Source organism: Oncorhynchus gorbuscha, linkage group LG01 (genome assembly GCF_021184085.1).
Source record: "Oncorhynchus gorbuscha isolate QuinsamMale2020 ecotype Even-year linkage group LG01, OgorEven_v1.0, whole genome shotgun sequence".
NCBI classification, from domain to species: Eukaryota; Metazoa; Chordata; class Actinopteri; order Salmoniformes; family Salmonidae; genus Oncorhynchus; species Oncorhynchus gorbuscha.
This window is the reverse complement of record NC_060173.1, coordinates 187,501-212,201: the sequence shown is the minus strand read 5'-3', so window position 1 is coordinate 212,201 and position 24,701 is coordinate 187,501. Positions and strand designations below refer to the sequence as shown.

Genomic DNA, 24,701 nt, shown 5'->3' with positions numbered 1-24,701 from the left:
GTGTGTGTGTGTGTGTGTGTGTGTGTGTGTGTGTGTGTGTGGCGTGTGCATACCTGAGTGAGTGTATGTGCTTATCTGTCTGTCTGTCTGTCTGTCTGTCTGTCTGTCTGTCTGTCTGTCTGTCTGTCTGTCTGTCTGTCTGTCTGTCTGTCTGTCTGTCTGTCTGTCTGTCTGTCTGTCTGTCTGTCTGTCTGTCTGTCTGTCTGTCTGTCTGTCTGTCTGTGTACGTGCGCATGTCTGAGTCTGTCTGTGAGTGTGTGTGTGTGTGTGTGTGTGTGTGTGTGTGTGTGTGTGTGTGTGTGTGTGTGTGTGTGTGTGTGTGTGTGTGTGTGTGTGTGTGTGTGTGTGTGTGTGTGTGTGTGTGTGTGTGTGTGTGTGTGAAGTGTGTGTGTGTGTGTGTGTGTCCAATTTGTAAGTCGCTCTGGATAAGAGCGTCTGCTAAATGACTTAAATGTAAATGTATGTATTTAATATCTCTGCATGAACTAAAAAAGTATTATATATTAATATATACTATATTGTTAAAAGTAATACATATTTTATTATATTGTTAAAAGTAATATTGTTCAAAGTAGAATTTCTCGTACAATATAACTTTCTAGGTCCTGAGCTTTATATGTGTTTATGTGTCCAGAGCGCCGTGCGGCTACCTGTGTCCCCCCTCTGAGGCGTGTTGGGTGTGAGGGCGGGGAGCAGGGTCTGGAGTGTTCAAGAACCTGTCAGAATCTGGACTTACCCTGTCTCAGTCTGGCCTGTATCCCTGGGTGTCTCTGTCCCAACGGCACGGTACGTACACTGACCCTAACCCCAACCCTAACCCTAACCCCAACCCTGGCCCTAACCCCAACCCTGACCCTAACCCCAACCCTGACCTTAACCCCAACCCTGACCCTGACCCTAACTCCAACCTTAAACTTAACCTTAACCTTAACCCCCACCCTAAACCCAACCACGTCCTGACCCTAACCCTTACCCTAACCCTTACCCTGACCCTAACCCTAACTCTAACTCTGACCCCAACCCTAACCCCAACCCCGACCTTGACCCTAACCCTGACCTGACCCTGACCCTGATCCTGACCTTAACCCTACCCTAACCCTAACCCTAAACCTAACCCTATCCCTGACCCCAAGCCAAACCCTAGCTCTGACCGCAACCTCAATCCTTGACCCTAACCCCGACCCGACCCGACCCTGACCCTAACCCTGACCCCGACCCTGATTAGGTGTTCAGGAGTCTTATGGCTTAGGGGTAGAAGCTGTTTAGAATCCTCCTGGACCTAGACTTGGCTCTCCGTTACCGCTTAAATCAAATCAAATCAAATCAAATTTATTTATATAGCCCTTCGTACATCAGCTGATATCTCAAAGTGCTGTACAGAAACCCAGCCTAAAACCCCAAACAGCAAACAATGCAGGTGTAAAAGCACGGTGGCTAGGAAAAACTCCCTAGAAAGGCCAAAACCTAGGAAGAAACCTAGAGAGGAACCGGGCTATGTGGGGTGGCCAGTCCTCTTCTGGCTGTGCCGGGTAGAGATTATAACAGAACATGACCAAGATGTTCAAATGTTCATAAATGACCAGCATGGTCAAATAACAATAAGGCAGAACAGTTGAAACTGGAGCAGCAGCACAGTCAGGTGGACTGGGGACAGCAAGGAGCCATCATGTCAGGTAGTCCTGGGGCACGGTCCTAGGGCTCAGGTCCTCCGAGAGAGAGAAAGAAAGAGAGAATTAGAGAGAGCATATGTGGGGTGGCCAGTCCTCTTCTGGCTGTGCCGGGTGGAGATTATAACAGAACGTGGCCAAGATGTTCAAATGTTCATAAATGACCAGCATGGTTGAATAATAGTAAGGCAGAACAGTTGAAACTGGAGCAGGAGCATGGCCAGGTGGACTGGGGACAGCAAGGAGTCCTCATGTCAGGTAGTCCTGGGACATGGTCCTAGGGCCCAGGCCAGTTGAAACTGGAGCAGCAGCATGGCCAGGTGGACTGGGGACAGCAAGGAGTCATCATGTCAGGTAGTCCTGGGGCATGGTCCTAGGGCTCAGGTCCTCCGAGAGAGAGAAAGAAAGAAAGAAGGAGAGAATTAGAGAACGCACACTTAGATTCACACAGGACACCTGAATAGGACAGGAGAAGTACTCCAGATAAACAAACTGACCCTAGCCCCCCGACACATAAACTACTGCAGCAATAATACTGGAGGCTGAGACAGGAGGGGTCAGGAGACACTGTGGCCCCATCCAAGGACACCTCCGGACAGGGCCAAACAGGAAGGATATAACCCCACCCACTTTGCCAAAGCACAGCCCCCACACCACTAGAGGGATATCTTCAACCACCAACTTACCATCCTGAGACAAGGCTGAGTATAGCCCACAAAGATCTCCGCCACGGCACAACCCAAGGGGGGGGCGCCAACCCAGACAGGATGACCACAACAGTGAATCAACCCACTCAGGTGACGCACGCCCTCCAGGGACGGCATGAGAGCGCCCCAGTAAGCCAGTGACTCAGCCCACATAATAGGGTTAGAGGCAGAGAATTCCAGTGGAAAGAGGGGAACCGGCCAGGCAGAGACAGCAAGGGCGGTCCGTTGCTCCAGAGCCTTTCCGTTCACCTTCCCACTCCTGGGCCAGACTACACTCAATCATATGACCCACTGAATAGATGAGTCTTCAGTAAAGACTTAAAGGTTGAGACCGAGTTTGCGTCTCTGACATGGGTAGGCAGACCGTTCCATAAAAATGGAGCTCTATAGGAGAAAGCCCTGCCTCCAACTGTTTGCTTAGAAATTCTAGGGACAATTAGGAGGCCTGCGTCTTGTGACCGTAGCGTTTGTGTAGGTATGTACGGCAGGAACAAATCAGAGAGATAGGTAGGAGCAAGCCCATGTAATGCTTTGTGGGTTAGCAGTAAAACATTGAAATCAGCCCTTGCTTTGACAGGAAGCCAGTGTAGAGAGGCTAGCACTGGAGTAATATGATCACATTTTTTGGTTCTAGTCAGGATTCTAGCAGCCGTATTTAGCATTAACTGAAGTTTATTTAGCGCTTTATCCGGGTAGCCGGAAAGTAGAGCATTGCAGTAGTCTAACCTAGAAGTGACAAAAGCATGGATTAATTTTTCTGCATCAGTTTTGGACAGAAAGTTTGGACAAAAGCTGTCCTTGAAATGGTCTTGATATGTTCTTCAAAAGAGAGATCAGGGTCCAGAGTAACGCCGAGGTCCTTCACAGTTTTATTTGAGACGACTGTACAACCATTAATATTAATTGTCAGATTCAACAGAAGATCTCTTTGTTTCTTGGGACCTAGAACAAGCATCAAATCAAATCAAATTTTATTTGTCACATACACATGGTTAGCAGATGTTAATGCAAGTGTAGCGAAATGCTTGTGCTTCTAGTTCCAACAATGCAGTGATAACCAACAAGTAATCTAACTAACAATTCCAAAACTACTGTCTTATACACAGTGTAAGGGGATAAGGAATATGTACATAAGGATATATGAATGAGTGATGGTACATCTCTGTTTTGTCCAAGTTTAATAGTAGAAGGTTTGCAGCCATCCACTTCCTTATGTCTGAAACACATGCTTCTAGCAAGGGCAATTTTGGGGATTCACCATGTTTCATTGAAATGTACAGCTGTGTGTCATCCGCATAGCAGTGAAAGTTAACATTATGTTTCGAATAACGTCCCCAAGAGGTAAAATACATAGTGAAAACAATTGCGGTCCTAAAACGGAACCTTGAGGAACACCGAAATTTACAGTTGATTTGTCAGAGGACAAACCATTCACAGAGACAAACTGATATCTTTCCGACAGATAAGATCTAAACCAGGCCAGAACATGTCCGTGTAGACCAATTTGGGTTTCCAATCTCTCCAAAAGAATGTGGTGATCGATGGTATCAAAAGCAGCACTAAGGTCTAGGAGCACGAGGACAGATGCAGAGCCTCGGTCCGATGCCATTAAAATGTAATTTACCACCTTCACAAGTGCAGTCTCAGTGCTATGGTGGGGTCTAAAACTAGACTGAAGCATTTCGTATACATTGTTTGTCTTCAGGAAGGCAGTGAGTTGCTGCGCAACAGCCTTCTCTAAAATTTTTGAGAGGAATGGAAGATTCCAGGAAGCTTTCCCCAGTGATGTACTGGGCCGTTCGCACTACCTTCTGTAGTGCCTTGCGGTCGGAGGCCGAGCAGTTGGCATACCATGCAGTGATAAAACCAGTCAGGATGTTCTTGAGGGTTCAGCTGTAGAGCCTTTTGAGGATCTGAGGTCCCATGCCAAATCTTTTCACTGTCCTGAGGGGGAATATGTTTTGTTGTGCACTCTTCACGACTGTCTTAGTGTGTTTGGACCATGTTAGTTTGTTGGTGATGTGGATACCAAGGAACTTGAAGCTCTCAACCTGCTCCACTGTAGCAGCATCGATGAGAATGGGAGCGTGCTCGGTCCTCTTTTTTCTGTAGTCCACAATCTTCTCCTTTGTCTGTCTAAATGCAATCTTCATGAGTGTAGAGGTCACAGAGAACAAACTAGCAGTACCCTGTCTTCTCCAAACGTTGTATTGATCCCACAGGTCTGAAAGACAAGTATTAGAGAAATCCATGGACATATAGGAGCCTCTGGCTCCATCTGCTGGACAGTTTGGAGAAGACAGGTGGACTGCTAGTTCAGATAGGAGCCTCTGTCTCCATCTGCTGGACAGTTTGGAGAAGACAGGTGGACTGCTAGTTCACATAGGAGCTTCTGTCTCCATCTGCCAGACAGTTCGGAGAAGACAGGGTACTGCTCGGTTGTTCTCTGTGACTTCAACACTCATGAAGATTGCATTTAGACAGAGGTTAAAGACCAGGTCTTGGCCTTAACCTTAACCCCGAACCTAACCTTTGCTCCAGCTGTTACCTTAACCTTAAACTTGGCCCTAATTCGAACCCCACCTTCACCTTAAACCTAACCCCAGCACCTAGCTACTAAGCCTTGCCTTTGATCCTTGCCCTAACCCTAACCCCATCACCCAGAGGTTACTAAGACTTGGCTGTTTTCTTACCTCTCACATAACAACTTTTATAAAGATGTATCGCTAGGAGCAATAGAATTAGAGAACATGTGTCTCTGCATTGCCTGTCCTCTGAGGTCAATTTTCCTCTAACCTAACCCTGACTCTGAGCTGAAACCTGGCCCCAACACTATCCCCAAACCTGACCCTGAAATTGACACTCATTCAGAGGCTGTAGTGTAGTTAGTATGTGTTAATAAGTCCATATCTGGCCATGTCTTATGACTTTAAATTCTTATTTCTTCTTATTTCATGTTTTCATTCCATTATGATGACATGATACTTTGTGTAATGAACTATTTTGCTGTGTTCATAAGGGATGTTTCCATTCAGCTTCTATTGGCACTTTAGGTAGTTAACTGTTAACCATATGCTAACCTACAATCCAGGGTTTTTAGATCAGCGCCTGATCTTATTCTCAGGCGCTGATGTCAAATAGGCATTCGGGGCTCCAATCAGGCAGAAAGTCCAACAGGATACTGTAAATGTGTTTTATATGATTGAGTGCCTTGTTTGTCACAAACTCTATATTGGAGAGACACAAAACAAAACTAGAATGCAGACTTAAACGACATCTATACCACATTCAGAAGGATGACAGATCCACTGTGTTGTATGTTCACTTTAGCTCATAGTGGAGAACCTTAGAAATTTGGGTCTGGAGACCAATATAGGGTGGTCAAAAACTCAAACACAGAGGGCTGAGTAACACTGGATTATAACAGTAGAAACTATTGATCGTCTAGGCCTACTGAGAAATACTAAGCCACCCAGCAATTTGCCTCTAGGTCATGGTTTCCCAAACTGGGTCCTGGGGCCGCCCCAAGGAGCAAGTCTTGGTTATTGCCCTAGCACTACACAGCTGATTCAAATAATCAAAGCTTAATGATGAGGTGATTATTTGATTCAGCAGCACACATACTCTGACCCTTAACCTGGTCCCCAGATTTTGGTCTGTACCCTGACCCTGGTCCCCAGAGGATGGTCTGTACCCTTACCCTGGTCCCCAGAGGTTGGTCTGTACCCTGACCCTGGTCCCCAGAGTTTGGTCTGTACCCTGACCCTGGTCCCCAGAGTTTGCTCTGTACCCTTACCCTGGTCCACAGAGTTTGGTCTGTACCCTTACCCTTGTCCACAGAGTTTGGTCTGTATCCTGACCCTGGTTCCAGGGTTTGGTCTGTACCCTGACCCTGTTTCCAGAGTTTGCTCTGTACCCTGACCCTGCTTCCAGAGTTTGGTCTGTACCCTGACCCTATTTCCAGAGTTTGTCTGTATACTGACCCTGTTTCCAGAGTTTGGTCTGTACCCTGTCCCTGTTTCCAGAGTTTGGTCTGTATACTGACCCTGGTCCCAGAGGTTTTTATTTTTTATATATTTTTTTAAATATAATTAACAAGGCGAGTCAGTGACGCTACCCATCCCGGTACCGGGATAATTGTCATCAGCAACCGCTGAATAGCATTGCGCCACATTCAAATAATATTACAAAAAAATATTAATATTCATGAAATCACAAGTGCAATATTGCAAAACACAGTTTAGCCTTTTGTTAATCCATCTGTCGTCTCAGATTTTGAAATCATGCTTTACAGCGAAAGCAATCCAAGCGTTTGAGTAAGTTTATCGATAGCATCGCATAACATTATGTACACTAAGCATTAAGTAGCTATGTCACGAAAATCAGAAAAGCAATTCCTTTGATGATCTTCGGATGTTTTCACTCACGAGACTCCCAGTTACACAACAAATGTTCCTTTTGTTCCATAAATATTATTTTTATACCCAAAATACCAACGTTTCTTTGTCGTGTTATGTTCAGAAATCCACAGGAAAGAGGTCACTACAACACAGTCGTATATTCCAACTAATATCCATAATGTCCACAGAAACATGTCAAACGTTTTTTATAATCAATACTCAGGTTGTTTTTAAAATATACATTTGATAATATATCAACCGAGTGTGTAGCTTTTTCAATAACAGCGGGAGAAACAATGGCCGCTTTACTCAGTTGCGCAAAACTCACTCTGAGAGCCCCCACCTATCCACTTACGCAATGTGATCCTTCACGCTCATTTTTCAAAATAAAAGCGTGAAACTGTCTAAAGACTGTTGACACCTTAGGGAAGCCATAGAAAAATGAATCTGGTTGATATCCCTTTAAATGGAGGATAGGCATGCTTAGAAACAGAGAGGTTTCAAAATAAGAGGCACTTCCTGATTGGATTTTCCTCAGGCTTTCGCCTGTAATATCAGTTCTGTTATACTCACAGACAATATTTTTACAGTTTTGGAAACTTTAGTGTTTTCTATCCTAATCTGACAATTATATGCACATTCTAGTTTCTGGGGCTGAGAAATAGGCAGTTTCAAATGGGTATGTTTTTTAGCCAAAATCGAAAATACTGCCCCCTACATGCAAAACGTTAAGAACACATTCTTATTTTCAATAACAGCCTAGGAACAGGGAGTTAACTACCTTGTTCAGAGCCAGAACAATAATTAGTACCCCAGGTCATCTTAGGTTTCATTCCTCTTACACTGTATAAAACAGTAGTTTTGGAATTGTTAGTTAGATTACTTGTTGGTTATTACTGCATTGTCGGAACTAGAAGCACAAGCATTTCGCTACACTCGCATTAACATCTGCTAATCATGTGTATGTGACAAATAACATTTGATTTGATTTGAGATGTTTATCTTGTCAGCTTGGGGATTCAATCTTGTAACCTTTTGGTTACTAGTCCAACACTCTAAACACTAGGCTACCTGCCTCCCCAGTTTGGTATGTATCCTATTCTTCTTCTCTGTCTTTTTATGTAAGTGTTGAGATGATGCATTAAATCCCAGACAAAGATTAAGCGTTCTTTAGATGCAAAGACAAAGTATTCCGTTGAGAATATTTCAGTCATTTACCGGGGTGTTTTTGACAGTTCATTATAAACATCTCCACGGTTGTAATGTTAACAGGGAAAAACGACAGGCACAAGAAAGAGTATGAAAGTATTGCAGGAGCAAAATGAAAGCACTCAATCCAACGTGATTTAAGTGACAAGTGGATTTTGCAGCCCTCAAACAGGAAATAAATGGCTGTAAAGGAGATCCTCAGGTGGGCGGGGCATGCACGTTTCTAGTATTATGTAATGTTTCATGTTTTGTTTGGACCCCATGAAGAGTAGCTGCTAATTAGCAACAGCTAATGGGGATCCTAACAAAATACAACACCAAATAAATACTGTTTCAGTCTGGCCTGTATCCCCGGTAGTCTCTGTCCAAACGGCACGGTCCGTATCCCTGACCTCTAACCCTAACCCTGACCTTGACGCTAACCTACGTCCTAGTCAAGGTCTGTGTCTGTCTGTCTGTCTGTCTGTCTGTCTGTCTGTCTGTCTGTCTGTCTGTCTGTCTGTCTGTCTGTCTGTCTGTCTGTCTGTCTGTCTGTCTGTCTGTCTGTCTGTCTGTCTGTCTGTCTGTCTGTCTGTCTGTCTGTCTGTCTGTCTGTCTGTCTGTCAGGGTGTGAACTAAGTGATAGATACATGTAACTGATTGGCCAGAGAGTCCAGCCACCAGTCACCTGGTCAGTCCCTGTTTTAAAAATGGTTTTAAAAACTTGATTGATTGTTTGATTCAGGTTCGACATAGGAGAGAGTGCATCACTCCAGAGCAGTGTCCGTGTTACCATAACAACAGAGCCTATGCACCTGGGCAGAGCATCAATAAGGACTGTAACACCTGGTACGTACCTTAATTAGATGTATCTTATGTAAAACCTGGTAAGTACCTGGTTTAAAACATACCGTAACACCTGGTATGTACAGTTGAAGTCATAAGTTTACATACACTTAGGATGGAGTCATTAAAAGTCGTTTTTGGCAAGTCGGTTAGGACAGCTACTTTGTGCATGACACATTTTTCCAACAATTGTTTACAGACAAATTATTTAACTTGTAATTTACTGTATCACAATTCCTGGGTGTAAAAGGTTTACATACTCTAAGTTGACTGTGCCTTTAAACAGCTTGGAAAATTCCAGAAAATTATGTCATGGCTTTAGAAGCTTCTGATAGGCTAATTGACATCATTTGAGTCAATAGGAGGTGTGCCTGTGGATATATTTCAAGGCCTACCTTCAAACGCAGTGCCTCTTTGCTTGACATCATAGGAAAATCAAAAGAAATCAGCTAAGACATCAGGAAAAAAATGGTAAACCTCCACAAGTCTGGTTCATCCCTGGGAGAAATGTCCAAATGCCTGAAGGTACCATGTTCATCTGTACAAACAATAGTATGCAAATATAAACATCTTGGGACCGCACAGCCGGTCAGGATGGAGACGTGTTCTGTCTCCTAGAGATCAACGTACTGCAAAAAGTGCAAATCAATCCCAGAACAACAGCAAAGGACGTTAAGATGCTGGAGGAAACAGGTACAAAAGTATATATATCCACAGTAAAACGAGTCCTATATCGACATAATCTGAAAGGCCAGTCAGCAAGGCAGAAGCCACTATTCCAAAACCAACATAGAAAATCCAGACTACGGTTTGCAACTTCACATAGGGACAAAGATCGTACTTTTTGGAGAAATGTCCTCTGGTCTGATGAAACAAAAATAGAACTGTTTGGCCATAATGCCTGGTCATTCTTTAAGAGTAACTTCCTCACCATTTTAGATAAGCATGCTCCGTTCAAAAAATGCAGAACTAAGAACAGATACAGCCCTTGGTTCACTCCAGACCTGACTGCCCTCGACCAGCACAAAAACATCCTGTGGCGGACTGCAATAGCATTGAACAGTCCCCGCGATATGCAACTGTTCAGGGAAGTCAGGAACCAATACACGCAGTCAGTCAGGAAAGCTAAGGCCAGCTTCTTCAGGCAGAAGTTTGCATCCTGTAGCTCCAACTCCAAAAAGGTCTGGGACACTGTGAAGTCCATGGAGAACAAGAGCACCTCCTCCCAGCTGCCCACTGCACTGAGGCTAGGGAACACGGTCACCACCGACAAATCCATGATTATCGAAAACTTCAACAAGCATTTCTCAACGGCTGGCCATGCCTTCCGCCTGGCTACTCCTACCTCGGCCAACAGCTCCCCCCCCCCGCAGCTCCTCGCCCAAGCCTCTCCAGGTCCTCCTTTACCCAAATCCAGATAGCAGATGTTCTGAAAGAGCTGCAAAACCTGGACTCGTATAAATCAGCTGGGCTTGACAATCTGGACCCTCTATTTCTGAAACTATCCGCCGCCATTGTCGCAACCCCTATTACCAGCCTGTTCAACCTCTCTTTCATATCATCTGAGATCCCCAAGGATTGGAAAGCTGCCGCAGTCATCCCCCTCTTCAAAGGGGGAGACACCTTGGACCCAAACTGTTACAGACCTATATCCATTCTGCCCTGCCTATCTAAGGTCTTCGAAAGCCAAGTCAACAAACAGGTCACTGACCATCTCGAATCCCACCGTACCTTCTCCGCTATGCAATCTGGTTTCCGAGCCGGTCACGGGTGCACCTCAGCCACGCTCAAGGTACTAAATGACATCATAACCGCCATCGATAAAAGACAATACTGTGCAGCCGTCTTCATCGACCTTGCCAAGGCTTTCGACTCTGTCAATCACCATATTCTTATCGGCAGACTCAGTAGCCTTGGTTTTTCGGATGACTGCCTTGCCTGGTTCACCAATTACTTTGCAGACAGAGTTCAGTGTGTCAAATCGGAGGGCATGCTGTCCGGTCCTCTGGCAGTCTCTATGGGGGTGCCACAGGGTTCAATTCTCGGGCCGACTCTTTTCTCTGTATATATCAATGATGTTGCTCTTGCTGCGGGCGATTCCCTGATCCACCTCTACGCAGACGACACCATTCTATATACTTTCGGCCCGTCATTGGACACTGTGCTATCTAACCTCCAAACGAGCTTCAATGCCATACAACACTCCTTCTGTGGCCTCCAACTGCTCTTAAACGCTAGTAAAACCAAATGCATGCTTTTCAACCGATCGCTGCCTGCACCCGCATGCCCGACTAGCATCACCACACTGGATGGTTCCGACCTTGAATATGTGGACACCTATAAGTCCCTAGGTGTCTGGCTAGACTGCAAACTCTCCTTCCAGACCCATATCAAACATCTCCAATCGAAAATCAAATCAAGAGTCGGCTTTCTATTCCGCAACAAAGCCTCCTTCACTTACACTGCCAAGCTTACCCTAGTAAAACTGACTATCCTACCGATCCCCGACTTCGGCGATGTCATCTACAACATTGCTTCCAACACTCTACTCAGCAAATTGGATGCAGTTTATCACAGTGCCATCCGTTTTGTTACTAAAGCACCTTATACTACCCACCACTGCGACTTGTATGCTCTTGTCGGCTGGCCCTCGCTACATATTCGTCGCCAGACCCACTGGCTCCAGGTCATCTACAAGGCCATGCTAGGTAAAGCTCCGCCTTATCTCAGTTCACTGGTCACGATGGCAACACCCATCCGTAGCACACGCTCCAGCAAGTGTATCTCACTGATCATCCCTAAAGCCAACACCTAATTCGGCCGCCTTTCGTTCCAGTATTCTACTGCCTGTGACTGGAACGAATTGCAAAAATCGCTGAAGTTGGAGACTTTTATCTCCCTAACCAACTTCAAACATCAGCTATCTGAGCAGCTAACTGATCGCTGCAGCTGTACATAATCTATTGGAAAATAGCTCACCCATTTTCACCTACCTCATCCCCACAGTTTTTATTTATTTACTTTTCTGCTCTTTTGCACACCAATATCTCTACCTGTACATGATCATCTGATCATTTATCACTCCAGTGTTAATCTGCAAAATTGTATTATTCGCCTACCTCCTCATGCCTTTTGCACACATTTTATATAGACTCCCCCTTTTTTTTCTTTTTTTTTCTACTGTGTTATTGACTTGTTAATTTTTTACTCCATGTGTAACTCTGTGTTGTCTGTTCACACTGCTATGCTTTATATTGGCCAGGTCGCAGTTGCAAATGAGAACTTGTTCTCAACTAGCCTACCTGGTTAAATTAAGGTGAAATACATTTTTTTTAAATAAATAAATAATGACCATCGTTATGTTTGGAGGAAAAAAGGGGGAGCTTGCAAGCTGAAGAAAACCATCTGGGGGTTGTAGCGGGGGTGGTAGCATCATGTTGTGGGGGTGCATTGCTGCAGGAGGGACTGGTGCACTTCACAAAATAGATGGATTTATGAGAAAGGAAAACAACATCTCAAGACATCAGTCAGGAAGTTAAAGCTTGGTTGCAAATGTGTCTTCCAAATGGACAATGACCCCAAGCATACTTCCAAAGTTGTGGTAAAATGGCTTAAGGACAACAAAGTCAAGGTATTGGAGTAGCCATCACAAAGCCCTGACCTTAATCCCATAGAAAATTTGTGGGCAGAACTGAAAATGTGTTTGCGAGCAAGGAGGCCTATACACCTGATTCAGTTACACCAGCTCTGTCAGGAGGAATGGGCCAAAATTCCCCCAACGTATTGTGGGAAGCTTGTGGAAGGTTACTCGAAATGTTTGACCCAGGCAATGCTAGCAAATACTAATTGAGTGTACGTAAACTTCTGACCCTCTGGGAACGTGGTGAAATAAATAAAAGCTGAAATAAATCATTCTCTCTACTATTATTCTGACATTTCACATTCTTAAAATAAAGTGGTGATCCTAACCCTAACTGAGCTATTTTTTTTTAACTAGGATTACATTTCAGGAATTGTGAAAACTGAACTGGCTAAGGTGTACGTAAATTTACAACTTTAACTGTAAATGGCTTAGAACATACATAACAATATCACCTGGTATGCACCTTGTTGAGACCATATATAACAATATCACCTGGTATGCACCTTGTTGAGACCATATATAACAATATCACCTGGTATGCACCTTGTTGAGACCATATATAACAATATCACCTGGTTTACTCCATGTGTAACTCTGTGTTGTCTGTTCACACTGCTATGCTTTATCTTGGCCAGGTCGCAGTTGCAAATGAGAACCTGTTCTCAACTAGCCTACCTGGTTAAATAAAGGTGAAATAAATAAAAAATAATAAAAAAAATGCACCTTGTTGAGACCATATATAACAATATCACCTGGTATGCACCTTGTTGAGACCATACCTAACGTAACAATATCACCTGGTATGTACCTTGTTGAGACCTTACCTAACATAACAATATCACCTGGTATGCACCTTGTTGAGACCATACCTAACGTAACAATCATCCACATCTTTCTCTGATGTTGTGTTTGTGTCCTGTGCAGTATGTGTGAGAACAGACATTGGAGCTGTACAGCGCACGTGTGTGATGGTGTTTGTCGTACAGTGGGAGAGGGACATTACATCACCTTCGACGGTCTCCAGTACTCCTTCCCTGGACTTTGTCAGTACATCCTGGTGCAGGTCAGTTTGTGGTACTGTGTGTTATCGTGTGTGTCATGCCTGGTACTTGTCTCAAAGTTGTTAAGTAATCATGATGTCAACACTCTCTCTGTCCACCTCTCCATCTTCCCTCCCCCCACTCTCTCTTGGTGTCTTCTTCTCTCTAATTCCACCTCCCTAACTCTCTCCATCCTATCTCTCTCCTTCCACAACCTCCATCCTCTCTTTCCCTCCATCTCTCTCCCTACAACTTGCCATCTCTCCCCCCACTCTCTATGACTGTCCCTCTGTCTCACTCCATCCATCTCCCTCTCTCCCTCCCTCTCTCTCTCCAACTCACTCCACCTCTTCAAATCAAATCAAATCAAGTCACATTTATTTGCATAGCCCTTCGTACATCAGCTGATGTCTCAACGTGCTGTACAGTAACCCAGCCTAAAATTCCAAACAGCAAGCAATGCAGGTGTAGAAGCACGGTGCCTAGGAAAAACTCCCTAGAAAGGCCAAAACCTAAGAAGAAACCTAGAGAGGAACCAGGCTATGTGGGGTGGACAGTCCTCTTCTGGCTGTGCCGGGTGGAGATTATAACAGAACATGGCCAAGATGTTCAAATGTTCATAAATGACCAGCATGGTCAAATAATAATAATCACAGGCAGAACAGTTGAAACTGGAGCAGCAGCACGGCCAGGTGGACTGGGGACAGCAAGGAGTCATCATGCCCGCTAGTCCTGAGGCATGGTCCTAGGGCTCAGGTCCTCCGAGAGAGAGAAAGAAAGAAAGAGAGAATTAGAGAGAGCATACTTAAATTCACACAGGACACCTGATAGGACAGGAGAAGTATTCTAGATATAACAAACTGCCCCCGGGACCACTAGAAGGATATCTTCAAACAGCAACTTACGATCCTGAGAGTATAGCCCACAAAGATCTATGCCACGGCACAACTTTCTCACCCCCCCCCTTTAAGATTTAGATGCACTATTGTAAAGTGACTGTTCCACTGGATGTCATAAGGTGAATGCGCCAATTTGTAAGTCGCTCTGGATAAGAGCGTCTGCTAAATGACTTAAATGTAAATGTAAATGTAACCCAAAGGGGGGCGCCAACCCAGACAGGAAGATCACAACAGTGACTCAACCCACTCAAGTGACGCACCCCTCCTAGGGACGGTATAAAAGAGGCCTAGTAAGCCAGTGATTCAGCCCCTGTAATAGGGTTAGAGGCAGAGAATCCCAGTGGAAAGAGGGGAACCGGCCAGGCAGAGACAGCAAGGGCGGTTCGTTGCTCCAGGGCCTTTCCATTCACCTTCACACTCCTGGGCCAGACTACACTCAATCATATGACCCACTGAAGAGATGAGTCTTCAGTAAAGACTTAAAGGTTGAGACCGAGTTTGCGTCTCTGACATGGGTAGGCAGACCATTCCATAAAAATGGAGCTCTATAGGAGAAAGCCTTGCCTCCAGCTGTTTGCTTAGAAATTCTAGGGACAATTAGGAGGCCTACATCTTGTGACCGTAGCGTACGTGCAGGTATGTACGGCAGGACCAAATCAGAGAGATAGGTAGGAGCAAGCCCATGCTTATGTAGGTTAGCAGTAAAACCTTGAAAACAGCCCTTGCCTTGACAGGAAGCCAGTGAAGGGAGACTAGAACTGGAGTAATATGATCAAATTTTGGGGTTCTAGTCAGGATTCCAGCAGCCGTATTTAGCACTAACTGAAGATTATTTAGTGCTAAATCCGTCTAGACGGAAAGTAGAGCATTGCAGTAGTCTAACCTAGAAGTGAAAAAAGCATGGATTAATTTTTCTGCATCATTTTTGGACAGAAAATTTCAGATTTTTGCAATATTACGTAGATGGAGAAAAGCTGTCCTTGAAACAGTCTTGATATGTTTTCACAAGAGAGATCAGGGTCCAGAGTAACGCCAAGGTCCTTCACAGTTTTATTTGAGACGACTGTACAACCATTAAGATTAATTGTCAGATTCAACAGAAGATCTCTTTGTTTCTTGGGACCTAGAACAAGCATCTCTGCTTTGTCCGAGTTTAAAAGTAGAACATTTGCAGCCATCCACTTCCTTATGTCTGAAACACATGCTTCTAGCGAGGGCAATTTTGGGGCTTCACCATGTTTCTTTGAAATGTACAGCTGTGTGTCATCTGCATAGCAGTGAAAGTTAACATTATGTTTCGAATGACATCCCCAAGAGGTAAAATATATAGTGAAAACAATAGTGGTCCTAAAACGGAACCTTGAGGAACACCGAAATTTACAGTTGATTTGTCAGAGGACAAACAATTCACAGAGACAATCTGATATCTTTCCAACAGATAAGATCTAAAGCAGGCCAGAACTTGTCCGTGTAGACCAATTTGGGTTTCCAATCTCTCCAAAATAATTTGGTGATCGATGGTATCAAAAGCAGCACTAAGGTCTAGGAGCACGAGGACAGATGCAGACCCTCGGTCTGATGCCATTCAAATGTAATTTACCACCTTCACAAGTGCAGTCTAAGTGCTATGATGGGGTCTAAAACCAGACTGAAGCATTTCGTATACATTGTTTGTCTTCAGGAAGGCAGTGAGTTACTGAGCAACAGCCTTTTGAGAGGAATGGAAGATTCGATATAGGCCGATAGTTTTTCATATTTTCTGGTTCAAGGTTTGGCTTTTTCAAGAGAGGCTTTATTACTGCCACTTTTAGTGAGTTTGGTGGATAGAGAGCCGTTTATTATGTTCAACATAGGGGGGCCAAGCACAGGAAGCAGCTCTTTAAGTAGTTTAGTTGGAATAGGGTCCAGTATGCAACTTGAAGGTTTAGAGGCCATTATTATTTTCATCACTGTGTCACGAGATATAGTACTTAAACACTTGAGTGTCTCTCTTGATCATAGGTCCTGACAGAGTTGTGCAGACTCAGGACAACTGAGCTTTGAAGGAATACGCAGATTTAAAGAGGAGTCCGTAATTTGCTTTCTCATAGTCATGATCTTTTCCTCAAAGAAGTTCATGAATTTATCACTGCTAAAGTGAAAGTAATCCTCTCTTGGGGAATGCTTCTTTTTAGTTAGCTTTGCGACAGTATCAAAAAGGAATTTCGGATTGTTCTTATTTTCCTCAATTAAAGTTGGAAAAATGGGATGATCGAGCAGCAGTAAGGGCTCGTTGATACTGTACAGTACTGTCTTTCCAAGCTAGTCTGAAGACTTCCAGTTTGGTGTGGCGCCATTTCCATTCCAATTTTCTGGAAGCTTGCATTAGAGCTCTGTTTTTTTCTGTATACCAGGGAGCTTGTTTCTTCTGAGAAATGTTTTTAGTTTTTAGGGGTGCAACTGCATCTAGGGTATTGCGCAAGGTTAAATTGAGTTCCTCAGTTAGGTGGTTAACTGATTTTTGTCCTCTGGCGTCCTTGGGAGTCTGGAAGGACATAAAGGAATCTTTGTGTTGTCTTTGAATTTATAGTACAACTTTTGATGTTCCTTGGTTGGGTCTGAGCAGATTATTTGTTGCAATTGCAAACGTAATAAAATGTGTTCCGATAGTCCAGGGTTATGAGGAAAACAAAGATCACAACATTTATTCCATGGGACAAAACTAGGTCCAGAGTATGACTGTGACAGTGAGTAGGTCCAGAGACATGTTGGACAAAACCCACTGAGTCGATGATGGCTCCGAAAGCCTTTTGGAGTGGGTCTGTGGACTTTTCCATGTGAATATTAAAGTCACCAAAAATTAGAAAATGATCTGCTATGACTACAAGGTCCGATAGAAAATCGGGGAACTCAATGAGGAACGCTGTATATGGCCCAGGAGGCCTGTAAACAGTAGCTATAAAACGTGAATGAGTAGGCTGCATAGATTTCATGACTACAAGCTCAAAAGACGAAAACATAATTTTTTATTTTTTTTAATTGAAATTTGCTATCGTAAATGTTAGCACCACCTCTGCCTTTGCGGGATGCACGGGGGATATGGTCACTAGTGTAGCCAGGAGGTGAGGCCTCATTTAACACAGTACATTCATCAGACTTAAGCCATGTTTCAGTCAGGCCAATCACATCAAGATTATGATCAGTGATTAGTTCATTGACTATAATTGCCTTTGATGTAAGGGATCTAACATTAAGTAGCCCTATTTTGAGATGTGAGGTATCATGATCTCTTTCAATAATGACAGGAGGGGAGGAGGTCTTTATCCTTGTGAGATTGCTCAGGTGAACACCGCCATGTTTAGTTTTGCCCAACCTAGGTCGAGGCACAGACATGGTCTCAATGGTGATAGCTGAGCTGACTACACTGACTGTGCTAGTGGCAGACTCCACTATGCTGGCAGGCTGGCTAACAGCCTGCTGCCTGACCTGCACCCTATTTCATTGTGGAGCTAGAGGAGTTAGAGCCCAGTCTATGTTGGTAGATAAGATGAGAGCACCCCTCCAGCTAGGATGGAGTCCGTCACTCCTCAGCAGGTCAGGCTTGGTCCTGTTTGTGGGTGAGTCCCAGAAAGAGTGCCAAATATCTACAAATTCTATCTTTTGGGTGGGGCAGAAAACAGTTTTCAACCAGCGATTGAGTTGTGAGACTGCTGTAGAGCTCATCACTCCCCCTAACTGGGAGGGGGCCAGAGACAATTACTCGATGCCGACACATCTTTCTAGCTGATTTACACACTGAAGCTATGTTGCGCTTGGTGATCTCTGACTGTTTCATCCTAACATCGTTGGTGCCTACATGGATAACAATATCTCTATACTCTCGCCAGTTTTAGCTTTAGCCAGCACCATCTTCAGATTAGCCTTAACGTCGGTAGCCCACCCCCTGGTGAACAATGTATGATCGCTGGATGATTCGTTTTAAATCTAATACTGTGGGTAATGACTAGGGTTTTCAATTTGTCAGCATTTCCCTCCAGAAACTGTGAGCAAGTTGTCCAGCTGCAGGGAACGTGCAAGGGGATTTATACTAATGTTACTATCTGTACTAACTTACTGGTGGTGGCACAGACACTGTTTTTTTTTTTTTTTTTTTTTAAATGTTAACCTTTATTTAACCAGGCAAGTCAGTATATATTCTTATTTTCAATGACGGCCTGGGAACAGTGGGTTAACTGCCTGTTCAGGGGCAGAACGACAGATATGTACCTTGTCAGCTCAGGGGTTTGAACTCACAACCTTCCGGTTACTAGTCCAACACTCTAACCACTAGGCTACGCTGGCACTTCCTTTCCTACACTGAAATTACCCTTTCCTAACGATTCCGTCTAAATCTGGGCTTGTAGCACAGCTATCCTCGCCGTAAGGCGACCGTTCTCCTGTATATTATGAGTACAGCGACTGCAATTAGAAGGCATCATGTTAATGTTACTACTTAGCTTCGGCTGTTGGAGGTCCTGACGAAAAATGTCCAGTTAAAGCATCCGGAGTGAAAAAGTTGAATGTAAAAAAAAAAGTTGAGGGAAAAACCCAAAATATAAACGGTAATTAAAAAGTTAAAAACGTAAAGTTGTCAAGTAGGAAAGTAAGGTTGGCAACAAAACGCACAGCAACACGTAAACAAGTCTTCATCTCTCTCTTTCTCCCTCCACTTCTCTCTCCTTCCATCTCTCTCTCTCCCTCCACCTATCTCAATCCCTCCTCCTCCCTCTCTCCCTCAACCTCTCCCTTTTCCCTCCACCTATCTCAATCCCTCCCTCCCCTCCCTCCCTCTCTATCTCCACCTCACTCTCTCTTCCACCACCTCTCTCTTTCTCCCTCCACCTCTCTCTTTCTCCCTCCACATCTCTCTTTCTCCCTCCATCTCCCTCTCTCTCCCTCCACCTCTCGCTCTCCCTCCACCTCTCTCTCTTCCTCCACCTCCCTCTCCCTCCACCTCGCTCTCTCTCCCTCCACCTCTCTCTCTCACTCTCCCTCCACCTCTCTCTCTCTCTCTCTCTCTCTCTCTCTCTCTCTCTCTCTCTCTCTCTCTCTCTCTCTCTCTCTCTCTCTCTCTCTCTCTCTCTCTCTCTCTCTCTCTCTCATCTCCCCCTCTCTCTCTCCATCTCCCTCTCTCTCTCCAAATCTCTCTCTTTCTCTCTCCATCTCTCTTCCTCCACAAATCTCTCTCTCTCTCTCCCTCTCTCGCTCTCTCCTCTCTCTCTCTCCCTCCCTCCACTTCTCTTTCCCTCCACCTATCTCAATTCAATTCAATTCAATGGGCTTTATTGGCATGGGAAAAATGTGTTAACATTGCCAAAGCAAGTGAGGTAGATAATATACAAATGTGAAATAAACAATAAAAATGAACAGTCAACATTACACATACAGAAGTTTCAAAACAATGAAGACATTACACATATATATATATATATATATATATATATATATATATACAGTGTTGTAACAAATGGTTAAAGTACACAAGGGAAAATAAATAAGCATAAATATGGGTTGCAACAATAGTAAGCAAGTATAAACACCATGGGATCACGCAGTCGTCACACCGCTCAGGATGGAGACTTGTGCTGTCTTCTAGAGATGAACGTACTTTGGTGCGAAAGGTTCAAATCAATCCCAGAACAACAGCAAAGGACCCTGTGAAGATGCTGGAGAAAACCGGTACAAAAGTATCTATATCCACAGTAAAACGAGTAATATATCGTCATAACGTGAAAGGCCACTCAACAACGCAGAAGCCACTGCTCCAAAACCGACATAAAAATTTCTGACTACGGTTTGCAACTGCACAATGGGGACAAAGATCATACTTTTTTGGAGTAATATCCTCTGGTCTGATGAAACAAAAATAGAATTGTTTGGTCATAATGACCATCGTTATGTTTGGAGGAAAAAGGGGGAGGCTTGCAAAACGAAGAACACCATCCCAACAGCGAAGCATAGGGGTGGCGGCATCATGTTGTGGGGGTGCTTTGCTGCAGGAGGGACTGGTGCACTTCACAAAATAGATGGCTTCATGAGGGAGGAAAATGATGTGGATATATTGAATCAGCATCTCAAGACATCAGTCAGGATGTTAAAGCTTGGTCCCAAATGGGCCTTCCAAATGGACAATGAACTTAAACATACTTCCAAAGTTGTGGCAAAATTGCTTAAGGACAACAAAGTCAAGGTATTGGTATGGCCATCACAAAGCCCTGACCTCAATCCCATAGAAAATTTGTGGACAGAACTGAAAAAGCGTGTGCAAGCAAGGAGGCTTATTTTGGGAGGCTTGTGGAGCTTGTGGAAGGCTACCCGAAACATTTGTCCCAAGTTAGACGATTTAAAGGCAATGCTACCAAATACTTATTGAGTGTAAACTTCTGACCCACTAGTTAAGTGATGAAAGATATAATGAAAGTGATGAAAGATATTAAAGCTGAAATAGCTGAAATATTCTGACAATTCATATTCTTAAAATAAAGTGGTGATCCGAACTGACCTAAAACAGGCAATTTCAACTTTATGTTAATGACAGTGGTGTAACGTCTGAAGAAGAGGGAGTGGACCAAAGTGCAGTGTGGTACGTGGTACGTGTCCATGATGTTTATTAAAATCTGAACCCTAGAACAAAATAACAAAGAGCAAAAACGTCAACGAACAGTTCTGTCAGGTGCAGAAACATTAAACAGAAAACAACTACCCACATAACACAGGTGTGATAAAGCTGCCTAAGTATGATTCTCAATCAGAGACAACGATAGACAGCACAAAGAAATAGAAAACATAGAATTAAAGATACTAGAATGCCCACACTAGTCACACCCTGGCCTAACCAAAATAGAGAATAAAACCCTCTCCATGGCCAGGGTGTGAAAAGTGGGGCTTAAGCTGCATCCCTGTCTCACCCCAAGACCCTGTGGAAAGAAATGTGTGTTTTTTGCCCACTTTAAGCACACTTGTTGTTTGTGTACATGGATTTTATTATGTCTTATGTTTTTCCCCCAACACCACTTTCCATCAATTTGTACAGTAGACCCTCATGCCAAATTGAGTCAAAAGCTCTTTGAAATCAACAAATCATGAGAAGTCTATGCCTTGGTTTTGGTTTGTATGTTTGTAAATAGAGAGTGAACACGTGACCTGTCGTATGGTAATTTGGTAAAAAGCCAATTTGACATTTGCTCAGTACATTGTTTTCACTAAGGAAATGTACAAGTCTGCTGTTAATGATAATGCAGAGGATTTTCCCAAGGTTGCTGTTGAGGCATATTCCACGGTAGTTATTGGGGTGAAATTTGTCTCTACTTTTGTGGATTGGGGTGATCAGTCCATGGTTCCAAATATTGGGGAAGATGCCAGAGCTAAGGATGAATTTAAGCATAGCCAATTGAAATTTGTGGTCTGTATTTTTTATCTCTCTCTCTCTCTCTCTCTCTCTCTCTCTCTCTCTCTCTCTCTCTCTCTCTCTCTCTCTCTCTCTCTCTCTCTCTCTCTCTCTCTCTCTCCAGGACCAGTGTGGAGGAGACGAGGGGTCATTCAGGGTGCTTGTGGAGAATGAGGCCTGTGGGGTCGTTGGTCATCGCTGTGCTAAAGCTGTTACAGTCTACTACCAGGGTGGACTCATAACTATGGAGCATGGACAGGTCTCACACACACACACACACACACACACACACACACACACACACACACACACACACACACACACACACACACACACACACACACACACACACACACACACACACACACACACACACACACACACACACACACACACACACACACACACACACACACACACACACACATACACATAACCCCCCCCCCCCCTCTTCTCCAGGTGAGGATGAAGAAGCCAGTGATGAAGGGTGTTGAGGTGGAGATCATTCGCTCTGGTCAGTTCTTCATCCTGCTGCTGGGGAAACACATTTCTATCAGCTGGGACCTGGGGACCCGCCTGCTGGTACACATCTCCTCACAGTACAGGGTAATACTGCTACTATAGTAATACTATACTGCTAATGTACTTTTATACTTGCACTACTATACTACTACTACTATACTACTACTACTGTACTGTTATACTACTACTACACAATTACCTCTACTACACCACTACTACTGCTCTAATACCACTACAACTACTACTACTGCTATACTACCATTACTAAACTACTACTGCTCTAATACCACTAATATTACTACTACTATTACAAAACGAATAATAATTATTATTATCTACTCCTCCTACTACTACTGCTCGAATCAAATCAAATCAAATCAAATGTATTTATATAGCCCTTCGTACATCAGCTGATATCTCAAAGTGCTGGACAGAAACCCAGCCTAAAACCCCAAACAGCAAGCAATGCAGCTGTAGAAGCACAGTGGCTAGGAAAAACTCCCTAGAAAGGCCAAAACCTAGGAAGAAACCTAGAGAGGAACCAGGCTATATGGGGTGGCCAGTCCTCTTCTGGCTGTGCCGGGTAGAGATTATAACAGAACATGGCCAAGATGTTCAAATGTTCATAAATGACCAGCATGGTCAAATAATAATAAGGCAGAACAGTTTAAACTGAAGCAGCAGCACGGCCAGGTGGACTGGGGACAGCAAGGAGTCATCATGTCCGCTAGTCCTGGGCTATGGTCCTAGGGCTCAGGTCCTCCGAGAGAGAGGAAGAAAGAGAGAAGGAGAGAATTAGAGAACGCACACTTAGATTCACACAGGACACCGAATAGGACAGGAGAAGTACTCCAGATATAACAAACTGACCCTAGCCCCCCGACACATAAACTACTGCAGCATAAATACTGGAGGCTGAGACAGGAGGGGTCAGGAGACACTGTGGCCCTATCCGAGGACACCCCCGGACAGGGCCAAACAGGAAGGATATCACCCCACCCACTTTGCCAAAGCACAGCCCCCACACCACTAGAGGGATATCTTGAACCACCAACTTACCATCCTGAGACAAGGCTGAGTATAGGCCACAAAGATCTCCGCCATGGCACAACCCAAGGGGGGGAACCAACCCAGACAGGATGACCACATCAGTGAATCAACCCACTCAGGTGATGCACCCCTTCCAGGGACGGCATGAGAGAGCCCCAGTAAGCCAGTGACTCAGCCCCTGTAATAGGGTTAGAGGCAGAGAATCCCAGTGGAAAGAGGGGAACCGGCCAGGCAGAGACAGCAAGGGCGGTTCGTTGCTCCAGAGCCTTTCCATTCACCTTCCCACTCCTGGGCCAGACTACACTCAATCATATGACCCACTGAAGAGATGAGTCTTCAGTAAAGACTTAAAGGTTGAGACCGAGTTTGCGTCTCTGACATGGGTAGGCAGACCATTCCATAAAAATGGAGCTCTATAGGAGAAAGCCCTGCCTCCAGCTGTTTGCTTAGAAATTTTAGGGACAATTAGGAGGCCTGCGTCTTGTGACCGTAGCGTACGTGTAGGTATGTACGGCAGGACCAAATCAGAGAGATAGGTAGGAGCAAGCCCATGTATGGCTTTGTAGGTTAGCAGTAAAACCTTGAAATCAGCCCTTGCTTTGACAGGAAGCCAGTGTCGGGAGGCTAGCACGATATTAGCTAATAGGATAAAAAAATTTGGTTCTAGTCAGGATTCTAGCAGCCATATTTAGCACTAACTGAAGTTTATTTGGTGCTTTATCCGGGTAGCCGGAAAGTAGAGCATTGCAGTAGTCTAACCTAGTAATGACAAAAGCATGGATTAATTTTTCTGCATCATTTTTGGACAGAAAGTTAATGATTTTTGCAATGTTACGTAGATGGACAAAAGCTGTCCTTGAAATGGTCTTGATATGTTCTTCAAAAGAGAGATCAGGGTCCAGAGTAACGCCAAGGTCCTTCACAGTTTTATTTGAGTCGACTGTACAACCATTAAAATTAATTGTCAGATTCAACAGAAGATCTCTTTCTTTCTTGGGACCTAGAACAAGCATCTCTGTTTTGTCCGAGTTTAAAAGTAGAAAGTTTGCAGCCATCCACTTCATAATGTCTGAAACACATGCTTCTAGCAAGGGCAATTTTGGGGCTTCACCATGTTTCATTGAAATGTACAGCTGTGTGTCATCCTCATAGCAGTGAAAGTTAACATTATGTTTTCGAATAACATCCCCAAGAGGTAAAATATATAGTGAAAACAATAGTGGTCCTAAAACGGAACCTTGAGGAACACCGAAATTTACAGTTGATTTGTCACAGGACAAACCATTCACAGAGACAAACTGATATCTTTCCGACGGATAAGAACTTGTCCGTGT

General features: G+C 44.1%; 1 protein-coding gene across 2 annotated transcripts in view; it reads left to right on the top strand.

The window, feature by feature from the left end:
• The window catches only part of vwf (von Willebrand factor), a 208,587-nt gene that overhangs the window by 42,219 nt on the left and 141,667 nt on the right, over positions 1-24,701 (top strand). For both annotated transcript variants that reach the window (XM_046342718.1, XM_046342727.1), the window contains exons 18-22: positions 635-786; positions 8,708-8,811; positions 13,376-13,514; positions 21,920-22,054; positions 22,255-22,401. In XM_046342718.1, the coding sequence (XP_046198674.1) occupies positions 635-786; positions 8,708-8,811; positions 13,376-13,514; positions 21,920-22,054; positions 22,255-22,401 (677 nt within the window). The remainder of the gene's footprint in view (positions 1-634; positions 787-8,707; positions 8,812-13,375; positions 13,515-21,919; positions 22,055-22,254; positions 22,402-24,701) is intronic.